We start from the raw sequence: 14770 nt of genomic DNA, 5'->3' as shown, positions 1-14770 counted from the left end.
AGGTTAATGCAAAATGTATGAATAAATTGGCTTTTTTTCCCCTCAAGAAGTTGGTACTAAGATTCCACATTACTCAGTGAAGTCCTATTTCAGTCTGCATTTACACTTTTTTCGTGATGAGTAATTCTTAACTTTAATAAGTTCAGTTGTTTGTTGTTTTTTTGTTTTTCCTTTTAGCATGTTCCTTTTCTAATAATAATGCTGATTCAAGTTAAAATAGTCGGTATTTAACAATTTTGTTATCACCTTTATAAGAATCAACTGTTATTTTCAGCACCATTAAATCTGAGCAAAAAAACAGCACTATCAGTATATTGATGAAATTTTTTTGGAAATAATGAGGATCTAATCTGTGCTACCTTGACCATAGTAAATTAGTAAAACATTCAGTCAAACATGATGTCCATCCATAACCACAACTCCCTCCACACTTACTGAGGCAAGGCTTAGTGAGGGTGAGTATTCATATTTGATGTTTAAGGAGGATGGATCGATGACAATCAAGTTGTCAAATTCTGTATGTAACCTGAAATTCATCAGCATTAATTAAAGGAAGGATGGTGGTGGCAGGGCCATTGCAAGTTTGCACTAGATGAAATGGTGCCACCAACACCCCCTCCCCTGCCACCTTGGGAAAAGATACCACAAACTCCATAAAGTGGCACCCAGGGCACTTGACTTTATCACACACCCCTCACAATGGCCCGACATACTGTATCGCCTGCTACTCAAATGGGTCCTAGATGGCCATAGTGATAGAAGGATTTTGGAGGAAGTGAAGGGTATAATGGGACAGGGGCACAAACCATACAATGTGTTTTGTTAGGTATGTCAATCTGCTTAACAGGATATAACTATGGTAACTATAAAAACTGCTAAGGAATTTCCTCAGAATATTTATCCTACTTTTGGTCAAAAGCATTAAGTACTGTTAGTGGACTAGAGCCTTCAACAAATGGATACCATAATTTCTCCCTCATTTTCAACTGTTACTAACCTGATTTACCTATTTATATACGAAAGTTCATTTCAATGTTACCATGAAAAATATATATATCAGTTTCAGTGTAAGTATTCAAATAAATATCATTGGCAGCTATTCATTACTCTACAGCAAATAAACACATCTGATGTTTAACATGGTTGCCATCGTACTCACCCAGGAGACTGGAGTTGTCTGTTCTTTTGCTTGGCTTAACGAGACAGGGGAATCCACCACAGTCAGCAAAGCAGAGGGACTTGTTGAGGTAAAGATAGAGAATGACCAGTATAAACAGGAATGCTCCAACTGCCCCCAGGAAGGCAACTGCTTCTATAGGAACTGGAATATATACAGTTAGGAAATATGTGTATACAGTAAACTAGTTTACAATTGCAATAGACCAAGAATTTAAAAGCCCAACAAAATTGAATTCACCAATAAAGATAAAAAATGACAAAAATATCATATATTGCAAATCAGTGAAAAAGTGACAAACTTTTCATTAAACCTGCCCTTTACACAGCTAAGTATAAACTTTAACACTGAATTAATCTAGACATACAAATCAGTAAATACAGATGAATGCCCAAATAGTCATTAAGTCTAGCTTTTGACAAACTGGTCTCAATTAAAATGTTACCCACAAAATATGAATTTACAGAATGTGTAAATATGTATGGGATTTAGAAACTCCCACCCCAAGGGTTAATATTTACAATCACGAGCGAGGGCTTTGCAGAGCTCATGTTCATGAATTCCATTCCCAATGCAGTCTGGGCCCATTTCTCATCTAACAATTCCAGTCCCAATATTGTCTGGGCCCATTTCTCATCTAACAATTCCAGTCCCAATATTGTCTGGGCCCATATCTCATCTAATAATTCCAATCCCGGTATTGTCTGGGGCCCATATCTCATCTAACAATTCCAATCCCAACATAGTCTGGGGCCCATATCTTCTCTAACACAATTCAAGTCCCAACATAGTCTGGGGCCCATATCTTGTCTAACACAATTAAGCCCCAGCATAGTCTGGGGCCCATATCTTGTCTAACAAAATTCAAGTCCCAACATAGTCTGGGCCAATATCTTAGGTACTGTTAATAGAAATTTTAATTCCCATACATTTTGGCATATGATTAAAGAGTGTCGTTTTTGCTGTTGTTATGGGTGTAATGCCATATTTTGGAACACATGATAGGGTAAACACGACAGCCAGTGTAGAACCCCTGGAAGAACCACCAACCCATGGAAAGATACTGACAAGCTTTCTCACATACCCATGTTCATTGAGTCTGTGAGTCAAACTGCAATACATGAATGTAGTATAGAGGTATGCCAATATTCTCTATTATTCTCTGGAGTGCCCCCTCATAGCCTAGGTCAATATTTCAGGTGGCACAATTCCAATCCTCAAAGAGGGTGGGTCCATATCTCATCTAACACATATCAGTTTCAACATAGGTTGGATCTATACCTCACTGAACACATATGCATATGAATGGTAATGTTTTTTCCTTCTTCTTATTTCATTCTAAGCAATAAATTCTGATCAGAACCAAAATGGTGATTAATCATTTCCAAGGTTGCTCTACAAATTCTCTAAAACCTGTACGGAGTAGACTTACTTCTGTGTTTAGGACACTTGTAGAATAGGAAAGATTAGTGCATATCATCAATACAGGTGATGCTCGATATACACCAATCTGATCTACGTGCTTTCATTTTAATGCCATTTATAATGAAGAAACAACATTCAATTTGCACCATTTCGCTCATTTTTATTCCATAGCTGGCTCCATGTGCTGCAACTCACATGCAGCCCATGTATAACCTCTGGCAGACATCTATGGCAAAAATTGAGAATCACCAGTACAAACTTACGTTAGTATCGTCAGAATGAATAGAGAGCTCGGTCTGGTAAACAATGATTAAAATACAAATGTAATGTAACTGCATGTGTTCAAATACATATAAAGCTGCATGCATTCTGACTGCAAAATTTGAAAATGAAAAAAAAAAAATCATCAAAATTAAATGTAGAACTAAATCACTGTTCATAGGCAAAGAAAATTTATCATTGTTCTTCTTAGCCCACTTGCCTGGTAGAGGATTAGCTGCAACTATTCCCTAAAGGAAGAAAACCATTATTTTGAAGCTATTGGATTTAGTAAAATTCTTGTAATAGATCAATGCTAATAGCTACTTCAACAGATTGTATTTCTACTGATAGTTTTCAGTTCCAATGAAATTAACCTCCCCTAGAAAAGGGGTGTCACTCATTTTTCTTCTAAAACAGTGTCAAGGAAATTGTAATTAATTTTGTTAACAAAGTGAAATCAATATTTGCCCTACACTTCTCATAGCCGGTTGACCCAAAAACCAGCAGAGAAGGAGGTACCGTAATTATGAAAGTTTTTGAGATGAACAATGTGTGAAAGTCATTTTTGGACTCAAACTGGATTGCATGTTAGGTGCTAACGGTACTCGAAGTTATCTATATCGGCATCAGCCTCGTAAACCCTCCAAACCCTCTTGTAACAGTATTATTTGGTCTGCACTACCAGAAGCATAGGGAGTGAATACAATGTTTTATGAAAATGACTGTTAGGTCAAAAGAAGAAAATATGGCATAGCTGGAATCTGAACTGCAGTGGAAGTGATAAAAAAACACATGCTCTCAATTCCGATTAAAGGTGTTTAATCAATATGGAAGAAGATTCATGAGGGAATGAGGAGATAAGATGAATAATAATAATAATAATAATAACATTATTTAAAAAGCTCATTTGGTCAACTGACCAATCTTTCACTAGACCTTCCACACATATATATAATGCCCAATTTTTACAAAAAGAGATGTCTTTAGACAACAAATGCTATTAAAAGCTAGACAATTGATCTACTGCTACAATAAAATATACACAAGGCTTCAAGGATGAGTACATACAGGTTTCATACAAAGAGTAGTTGTGAACAAATGTAAAACATATGCAAGTACATGATATCACAACGTCTAAAGACAAACAGCACTGAACTAAACAAATCATACAAACGATTGTTTCTGTTGTTGACGTAGAAACTTGTTGACATCTTGTTCCAAGTCAGCTGACTTTATATAAGGCGGTATGGAAATCCAGTCTGGTTCCAGAAAAGCAAAACACTTCTTATAAAACTCTGAATTTGATTTAGGTAAATATAACTTGTTGTTTGAGATGGATCTTAGATATATATGTACATTTTCCACAAATTTAAAGTTACATTAAAGATAATCAGGAGCCAATCAATGTAATACTTTATAGACACGTAAATATTTTTGAAACTGAGTTTTCTGCTGAAATGGAAGCCACTTTAGGGTTTTAAAAAGTTTTTTTGATGGTGTATCTAAATCAACATTAAGAATAACTCTAGCTTCTCTTTTCTGATATGTCAGTAATAATCCCTAATTTTCTGTACCACTAATACCCCAGATAAAACAACAATATTCTAGATGAGGCAAGGTATATGCATTATAGAATATCTTGAGGGAGATAAGATTTTCTGTTCAAGAGATAAAGTGACCTTATTAACTTGCCTTTTCCAGCACAAGATATTGTCTATCATGATGCCAAGTAGTTTTTCATTTTCAGACTGTTGTACATCCACTCATTTTATCATTAGTTTGAAATAATTTTTCTCAGCTTTTACTCTTGCCTGACTACCAAGAGGTTCCTGCCGAATATCGCCATTTTCATTACTAATACATGTAAAGGGCATGTTATTGACAGATTTGCCCCTTAAGTCATTGCAGGTTTTTCAGAGTTTTCAAGGGTTCTTTTCATGATACTGTCTAAAATTTTAGTGGAATAGTAAGAATATAACCATTTTCATCGCTAATACATGTAAACATCATGTTACTGACAGATTTGCCCCTGAAGTCATTGCAGGTTTTCCCCAAGTTTTCCAGGGTTCTTTTTCATAATACTATTGAATATTATAGTGGAATAGTAAGTTTTCCTTCCCTTCTGAATCAATGACTTGATTCATTTTCTCCATAATCCATAATTGTTGGTATCTTTTAATTTATGAAATTTATCCCTTGTTTTAATAGCATTCAGTATAATGACCTGTAATCCAATTTTGGCTGATTTTGTTGCTTGACTCTCTTGCAATTAAAAGAAGTATGACTGTTCAGAGTGTCAGTATAAACATATCCATCTTGATGTTATATGAAGGATGAATAAAGGACAATACTGATGTTGGATAATTGCAGATATGATGACTGGAGACCAGTTTTGAAAGGTGTAAGGTCTGCTCTGGTCAGATCTATTTACCAGACCAGCAGACAAGTTGTCTCAGATTCAAGATGCTCTGGGGAAGATGGAGCATGAAGGTGTGTTTTAGAGTAATGATTGCTATACCCACATTTTATTGGTGACATGGATGTAGAAAGGGAAATATATTTTGACTAGTTAGTTTCTATAGTTAGTTTCTAAATTTAAAGATTATCCACAGAGAAATTATTTGGCATCAGTCTCAGCTCTGATGATCAAGTTTGTCTGCCATAGATGTTATACTGGTGGAATATGATATACAAACGTATCTTCTATTTAGCTGCTAAGTATTAAAACCATCTCTGATATTCCTGGAAAACTCCAGCACAATGAATATGGTTACAAATATATTTTCTTGTGTTTGAGTTAACATGTTCACAAGACACCTATGAGTTCAATATAAAATTTTATCATGACCTTTGATCTTAAACCAGATAACCTTGGTTAGAAGGTCACTGAAAAAATGTCTTTGTTGTTGTGGATTTAATGACATCTTTTAGCACATGCAGTACTGCTCCTCCCATGTGGGAGGGTGTGACACACAACTCTGAGACAAGTGGTGCGCTTTCTACCTTGTGCCAGGCAGCATCATGCTATTTCAAGACAAGCATTGCATTTCCTTCCTCACAAAGTGCACTTCCTTCCTCACAAAGTGCACTTCCTTCCTTGCAGAAGGTAGCATAATGCTATCCTGAGACAAGCAGTGCACTTCCTTCCTCATGGAACGTTGCATCACGCTAATGAATGTCAGAGGTGTTAGACTTCTCCCTTTTGGGGGTACATAATCTACTCCTCAAACGTTCATTTCCTCCTATGGGAGGGCTCTTACCTATCTCCGATGAGATTGATCCCATAAGGAACAGAGACTTAGCAGTGTTCTTCTGAGGGTGAATATATATGAGAAAAGCCTGAAAATTCAATGAGGAGGATTGACATTTCCTCCAAAATCTATTAAGCACATCTGGAATTGGCAATATTCCAGATTTCATCAGTCCATATTGTGCAATAAATGCATTGATTGTTATGTTGCACTTTGAACACAAGATGCAGTGTGGTTGAGTGTCCCAAGTGCCCTTTCTGGTGGCCACACTTTCTTCAGACTGTCCAGATATTATTCTCCAAAATAAAAGAGAACAATAATAATGACAATATGTGAAACTCACCTGCTTGCATGTAGTGCATGCTATATAGCATATCTGTACAAGGTCACTCAACAGTTCATTAGCAATGTATTTTCAAGGTCAACAACAACAAAAAAATGATTCATTAGTGACGTATTTGCACAAGGTCAACAATGATTCATTAGCGATGACTTTCCTGACATTTCTTTAATGAAGATGCTCAAGTATTAAACCTTTATTGTTCTCAAGGAGTAATGCAGACACGGAAAATAACAATGTGATGTGAGTCACACGAACCATATTAAAATGCAATAGTGAAATAGTGAAAACAGTGAATTAATTGATGTTTAATCCATTATTCAATTAAAGGGATTACAAATCTTGCATTATAACTTAATACAAACCTTAACCATAACCACATGCATTTAAAAATAAAAGTGGTGTACACCAACCCCTAAGGGGTGGGATACAATGTGGTAACTTATGAGGTCCCTTGATGAACCAATTTCCGAGAGGGAGAGGAGTTACCAGCATGTTAAATAAAATATGGAAAGGATGCATGTAACATCATGTATTATTTGTTGAAGGAAGATGGCAATGTGGGGAAGCTCTAGCAACATTAGAAATTTCCTCTCATCACAGATGCAACACACGTCATAATCCATGGGCATGGAAGGTGCATCAGTGGACTGTGTTTTGTGTATGTGAGGTGCACACGAGGACCATGTCTTACTGACAATTCTCCACTCTGTGAGAATATATTCACATTTGAACAGACAATGTTTTTCAAAATAGAACAGTAAAAGCTATGCAATAGCAAAGGGTAAGCTATATTGTTTTATTAGTGAATACCCCATATTGATATGACCTTCAGAAGAAATTGCCATATAATGATTTTTAGGATGGCTATTAAGGCAGGCATTTTTGAATAAGTATCATTTTAAACACTAGAAAAACTATATTTTCCAAAATGAAAAAAGTTTCAAAAACTTTCAGTTGGGCCATGCCTTACTGGGCAGATTTGCAAGATTTTGGGAGGTCACAATGACATCATTTTCATTTAAGACCAATCACATATAGTGCTTTAGTGAAGTATAATGGTTGATTAAAGAGGAATAGTGATGACAAGATTTTCAATTTTCAAAACTGCCATCATGTCCATTATGTTGCAGGTCTGACTGCCACCATGTCCATCATGTTGCAGGTCTGACTGCCACCATGACCATTATTATGTTGCAGGTCTGATTAACAATTTTTATTTATTACTAACAAGATATCATAAGAAGTTTTTAGTGAAAACCCCATGTCACTATGACAATTCATTCTGGAGAAACAGCTATAAAAAGATCAAGATTGACCAGACTAAATGTCAGATTAGCACCTTGTTCATTTCAGACTAATGAAACATCATAACAATTCTTGTAGAAAAACAAATATAAACATGCTGCTACAGCCATCCATTTCCAAGAAGTAGTCATAATACGATTTTTAAGCTGGAAATCATGCCAGCCATACTGTATCACAGATTAGCATCATTTTTTTGACCTGACAAGTCTCTGGGCAAAAACCCAGTGTAGCTATAGCCATATGTTTAGGAGAAACAGCAATAAAAAGATTTGGAAGCCATGTTGGAGGTCTGATTGGAATCATTTTCGTTTAGTTCAAGTTAAGACATCACAAGTCCTTTTAGTGAAACACCATGGCAATAAAAACATCCACTGAGGATTTGTGTTAAGATTTGTATGATGTCTGCATTAACAGCCATATTGCATGTGTGTGTGGTGCCATTTTTATTTTAACACCAATCTGACAACATCCCATGTCTTTCAGGTAAAACCCCAAATCAATAATCCATGTGTTTAGGAGGAGTAGTAATAATATTTTCAAGATGGCCACTATGTGGATATACTGGATGTCAGATTGGTACCATTTTCACACAGGGCCAACCATATATCATAGGAAGTCTTTTAGTGAAAACCCTATGTAAGTCTTTTAGTGAAAACCCTATGTTGATAGTTCCATCCATTTAGGATGAGTAGTGACAAGATTTTTAAGATGGCCACCAGGGTGGCCATATTGGAAGACAGAAGGCTTGTCTAATGGGTAACATTTTAATTTACATGTAGGACCAATTAGACATCTGGCAATCTGACATCATTCAGTGATAATCACATGCCCAGATGACCATCTGATCTTGAGAAGGTAAACAAAAAGATTTTCAAGATATATATACCGCCATTAAATTGAATGTCAGATTGATACTATTTTCATTCTGAGTCAACTAGATGTCTTAAGAAACTGTTTCAGTGAAAACCCCAAGATGATATGACTACATATTTAGGAGAAATAGTAATAAAAGATTTTCAAGATGGCAATCATTGTGTCCATACCTGATGTCTATGAGGTGCCATTTTCAATGAGTACCAACTAGACATTATCAAAAGACCTTTGGTGATATACCACACATTAATAAGATGATCTGCAAAGGAGGAATACTGACAAGATTTTCAAGACATCCAGTGTGGCAGCCATACCAATATCAGACTAGTACAATTTTCATTCAGGACCAACTAGATTACATTATAAGAAGTCTTCAAGACGAAACTCTATGTGATATGATCATCCATTCAGAAGTAGAAGTGATAACAAGGCTTTCAAGATGACTACTGTGAATGACATAATGGATGTCCTTGGGGCACCATTTTCATTCAGGACCAACTAGTCCATGAGATGAATGTTTATAATATTTTATGACATTACTCTCAGTAGTTATGGAGGATTTGCAATAACCAACTTATGCCAACAGATGATGGTCAATGGATGACAGATGAAAGGTCATCATATTAGCTATTATTGTCAATGACCAGTAGAGCTAAAAATATATCTAATGAGTCACTTAAATTTTGTGGAAATATTCCTTTTAAAACAGCAGACAAGTTCTCTAAAAGAGGTCTTACTTGTACCTGTCTTTTTTCACTGTTTCTTTTATCTTTGTTTCTTGGGATGTTTGTGCTATGTGCCAATATTATCACTGTAATTTCCAAAGACAAGTTTCTGAAGACATGTAGCTATTCCCAAATGTTTTACTCACATCAGGGTGGTTCTTATTAGTTTATAGTTAAAATATATGGTTTCTTCTTTTTTGAAATTCCAGGAACCTCACATTTGTCAGGATGGAAGGACATTAACCAGTCACCTATGGGCATTATTTTAGTTTTGTATAATGGTAGATCAAATTGCAAGCAATCTGTTTAGCAGGAATAGTAAGGTGTATGATCCTATCACTAGCAAATGCTATTGATAAATTGTCAAATACTATTATCAAATTATCAAATGTTATTATCAAATAGTCAAATGCTATTGTCAAATAGTCAAATGCTACTGCTGACTGAAGTGGGTGTATAATTATATGATGTATATACCCTAGGTCAAAGTGCAAACAGCAGATATAACACGATGCACTGATAGATCAGGTTGTTGTATGCAGTTTGTTCAGATTATTCATTATAACAACCATCTCAGATCCTAATCTGCTGACACATTATGAAGCTGGACCCAACTTGTATGTGTGCATATATATATATATATATATATATATATATATATATATATATATATATATATATATATATATATGCACCTGAGGCATGGAGATAAAATTAAAACATGGATTTTTTTAACAATTTCTTTCCTAATTACTGGTCTTTACTCTCAAAGATTACTCAGTTGCCATATCAAGGAGGGTACCTGTAAACCTCTTGTAGTTTTAAAAAATATATTGAAATCAGATATTCTAGTTGACATGTTGATCAAATATCCGACTTATAACTACAATAAAGACATTCCTACTTACCACTGACTTCAGTTTTATAAATGAGATTTTGTGCATCTTCACTGTATGTTGTGTGATTCTCCATTTTCTAATCCATGTCAAGCATAGTGCTACTCTGTCATTTAGTGATTAGGCTAAATTTCTGACATTTCAGTGGCATCTAACATTTTCAACAGATATATTTCAATGGTATACAATTAAGCCCCATAGCTGCTGCAATAATCTTCAAAACGACCCACTGTTTGAGTAAAATATTACTAAATAATGAAGCCATGTACAATACAAGAAAGACTTGAATCCTTTACTTTCAAACCAACTGAATAAAACAGCCTCTGAAAGCAAACCCTATGTACATTCTTTTGTGTCACATATATCTAATTACACACATAATACAGACCATCTTTGCACCCAAACATATGTGACCATAAATACCTTATGTGTCTATATGTGTGTCAATTTTAAAATGCAAATATTGTCAACACAGATGTCATGATAAAGCCAGTATTTTAAATTTCAATCAAGCATGTCTATGGAGAATACTGACAACTTCCATATACAGAGATAACAAATTTCACAAGAACAGGTCAGGTGTATCAGGCTGAATAGATAAGTCAGTGTCGTTACAAAAATGTCTCTTGACATTAGTAAGCTAATCAGGATATATAATATACTTTAATAAAACTCAAAATATCCTGTTCGAGTCTCGGATACAGCTAATGTGGGTATGTGAGAAAGCTTGCCAGTAGCTTCTCGTGGGTTGGTGGTTCTTTCCGGGGTTTTCCTGGGTTCTTCCTCCACCATTAATACTGGCCGCCATGTAGAGCCTATCATGTGCTGAAAAATGGCATAAAATCCTACAACAACAACAACAACAACAGAATATCCTAAGAGATCCTGACTGAGTATTCTTTGAAAATTTATCAATCTTTAGCATCAAGAAATCGTGAGATATCTTTAAACATGGGTTGTATAAAATGGGATATCTAAGATCTGATTCAGACCCTAGTCCTGTTAAAAATGTATTCCTCCTATGTCATCTGATGGTAGCTGTGGGATCACATACATAGAGACCTGCCATAGTTGACAAAAGACTGACTTTCAGCCTAAACTGGAAGATCTGTTTGGTACAGATAACAAGACATGTCTTTGATCAACTGGGAATGTGTTGCAAGAAAAGGCTGGGTACCTTAATGTGGAGCATATGTGGTAGAGTGCCTGTCTTAAGTTAGAGAGGTCTCAGATTTTATCCCTGGTGCAACTACAAACCTATGACAATTTTTTTAATTATAAAAATACAACAAAAGTAGTTATGTTTTCCTGCATAAACATATGTCCTTTTATGGCAGTTTCTACCAAGATAATAAATGATTACTGTAAGCCATTAAATGAATACTGTATGGTATTAAATGATTACTTGTAGCCATTAAATGATTACTGTAGGCCAGCAAATGATTACTGTAAGGTATCTAATGATCACTGCAGTGGCCATTAATTGGTAGTGTAAAGTATTCAATAAATATTGCAAGTCATTAAATGATTAATGTGAGGTATTCAATGATTATTGTGAAGTCATTAAATGATTAATGTGAGGTATTCAATGATTAATGTTAGTCATTAAATGATTAATGTGAGGTATTCAATGATCATTGTTAGGTAAGTCATTAAATGATTAATGTGAGGTATTCAATGATTATTGTGAAGTCATTAAATGATTAATGTGAGGTATTCAATGATTAATGTTAGTCATTAAATGATTAATGTGATGTATTCAATGATCATTGTTAGGTAAGTCATTAAATGATTAATGTGAGGTATTCAATGATTATTGTGAAGTCATTAAATAATTAATGTGTGGTATTCAATGATTAATGTTAGTCATTAAATTATTAGTGCAAGCAATTAAATGATCCTGTAAGGAATTCAATGATTACAGTAAGCCATTAAATGGTTACTGTAAGCCACCAAATGATTACTGTAAGGTATCCAATGAGAACTTTAAGGTATTCAATGATTACTGTAAATTATTAAATGATTACTGTAATTGCTGTATTAAGGCATGTGTTTCATAACTTACCACTATTGCTGATTTGGTTCACATTATTGTTAAATTATGTCAAAACTTTAGACTTTGTTACAGTAATAAATACACATGTAACATCAGATTTCTTATAACACATCTAATTTTATCTCAAGTATATTAATATTTAAAGACTGGTGTTATTATATATGGTACATATGCTGAAAGTAAAAACTTGGGAACCTAATACAAGAGGTCTAATACACGGAGATGTACAGCCATTGAATAATGAATAACAGGTATAACAATGTACCAGGTGTGATAATGTAGGACATTTTTCTGCTGTAGACAGAAATACGCTGTTTTCAAATGTGACTTGATATCCTAATTCAAATATTATCAGGCTTAATTATGCGACATTATAAGGAAGTAATCGAAAACCTGGCCTAGCCCTGAAGTAAGGTAAAGTCTGGTGTTTCATAGCATAGCAACACAACATAAGTTGGACAAACTAATCACTGAGCTACTGCAGTTCCTGGATCCATTGTGCCTTTCATCACATGCAGGAGATTGTACTGGGCCTATTCTACATCCACAAGAATGCAGTGGCTCCTCGAAGTTAGAACATGTTAGTACTTAAGTTAGAGGACAGTCAAGAACATACTAGTACTGCATGAACATCACTTCTACTACAACGTAAAGTAAAGTATATAACACTGACGCCTTGTATAATACTTCCACTTACAGATATTAAAAATTTCTCTGAAAACTGGATATTATAACTGTGATAATATTAAGTATGGAGCTAACAAAACGTTAGATTACAAAGCAAGAGTTCCTTGAAGGGGCTGATACTCCTCTAAATGTCCAAAATCAATTTCAAGGAATCCAAGACCATTTTTTTCTTTTGAACTGCTGAGTGTTGAAAGCCTCTCTGATATTCAAGAGAGAAAACAACTAAAATCATTACAAGTCTTTCTGTCAAAACCCCAAGTGAACATGACCATCCATTCTGGAATAGTAGTGATAATCAAATTCTCAAGACGACATTTTGTCTACCATAGCAAATGTAAGATCTGCACCATAAAATTTCTCTGTGTTGATGTTTTCAACAAATTACACATATAGCATTTTTCATCTTTATGTCTAAGTGATCTTGATCTTTGACCTTTTGACCCCCAAAGCAACAGGTTTCTTCCTTACCCCAAGTGCAAGACATCCACAAAGCTTGGATGAGGTATGTCATGCGGAACTAATGTTACTGTGCAAAAACCATTTTTCTTCTTTTATTCAGTGACCACATCATTTGACCTTTTGACCATATAGCCTTCTTCCTTACCCCAAATGTAAGCCATCAACAAAGGTCTAACTGAAGTATGCCATGTAGAACTAATGTTAATGCATAGAAACCATTTATTTTCATTCTCTAAGTTAGTGGACTTGACCTTTAACCTTCTGATTCCAAAATCAATAGGGTTCTTCCTTACACCAATTGCAAGATATCCACAATGTCTGGCAACCATAAATGATCAAGAACTCGTTATTTTGGGGAAACCATAATTCATTGTTCATTGTGAGTGACCTTGACCATTTTAGTTTTAGAGCCTGAAATCCACATGGTTCTTACATATACCACAAAATCTAGCAATTCTTAATGGTGGACAACTAAAGTTATTATGAGGAACCAAGGTGTTCAAGGATGGACAGATGACGTCATAACACAGCATGCTCTGCTTTGATGGTGGGTGTATACAAACCGAGAGAGCAAACTAATTTCTTGATATTTGTATCTTCAAAACAGGTGGACTAATTTGCTATCAAAATTATTAAATAATGATACATGCTCAAATTATGTGTTACAATGGATTAAGCCTAAGTGTACAAGACAAAATGGGCAATAAAAATCAAAAAAAAAATGCTGAAGCTAATTGATTTATTGACATGCATGCCTTCAAGTGATGACCATAATATGTATCATATAACATATCAATCCAACAAAAACCATCAGACTAGTTGCAGTAATGAGATTGTGTCCTACACTGCATTAAGCCACAAAACAACAATGGTAATATAAATTAAAAAATAAATTCAAAGTGATCTGCTAGTTTGTGCATCTTTGGATGATGACTATAATATTTACCAACTTTAATGGCAATCCATCACAAATGCAGCAAAGTTGCACTGACATGGTTGTCATACACTGTATTAAGCGACAAGACAAACAGCAGAATAATAAATATGAAGGAGCAAAGCTATTTCTCAATATGCACATCTTCAAGTGTTGACGAAAATATTTACCAACTTTCACAGCCAAAATTATGCATCTCTATGAATGAAGAAAATCCACCAAGGGGTTTAGGAATTATAAGCAAATAAAAAAAATAACCCCAAAACCATGACATAAATTTTGTATGACTCTGACCTTTACATCAAGGTCAAAGAAGTGACCATGTTGTAGAATGAATTATCTTAGCTTCATAATAACTAATGTAAAATATTATGAGGA

General features: G+C 34.8%; 1 protein-coding gene across 5 annotated transcripts in view; it reads right to left on the bottom strand.

Annotated features, from left to right (window-relative positions):
• LOC149805454 (synaptotagmin-16-like) overlaps positions 1-14770 on the bottom strand; it is a 103878-nt gene that overhangs the window by 65591 nt on the left and 23517 nt on the right. For 4 of the 5 annotated variants that reach the window (XM_089950049.1, XM_089950047.1, XM_089950048.1 and 1 more), the window contains one exon: positions 1160-1321. Coding sequence is in view for 4 of the 5 variants with exons in the window: in XM_089950047.1 (XP_089806173.1) it covers positions 1160-1321 (162 nt within the window). In the remaining variant the exon portion in view is untranslated. Of the gene's footprint in view, positions 1-1159; positions 1322-10268; positions 10568-14770 lie in introns of those variants that run through there. The other variant, XM_089950045.1, reaches the window with a different exon arrangement.

Source organism: Sinohyriopsis cumingii, chromosome 2 (genome assembly GCF_028554795.1).
Source record: "Sinohyriopsis cumingii isolate HCF-2022 chromosome 2, ASM2855479v2, whole genome shotgun sequence".
In the NCBI taxonomy this organism is placed as follows: Eukaryota; Metazoa; Mollusca; class Bivalvia; order Unionida; family Unionidae; genus Sinohyriopsis; species Sinohyriopsis cumingii.
The sequence above is the reverse complement of the archived record's forward strand: the minus strand, read 5'-3'. Positions and strand labels throughout refer to the sequence as shown.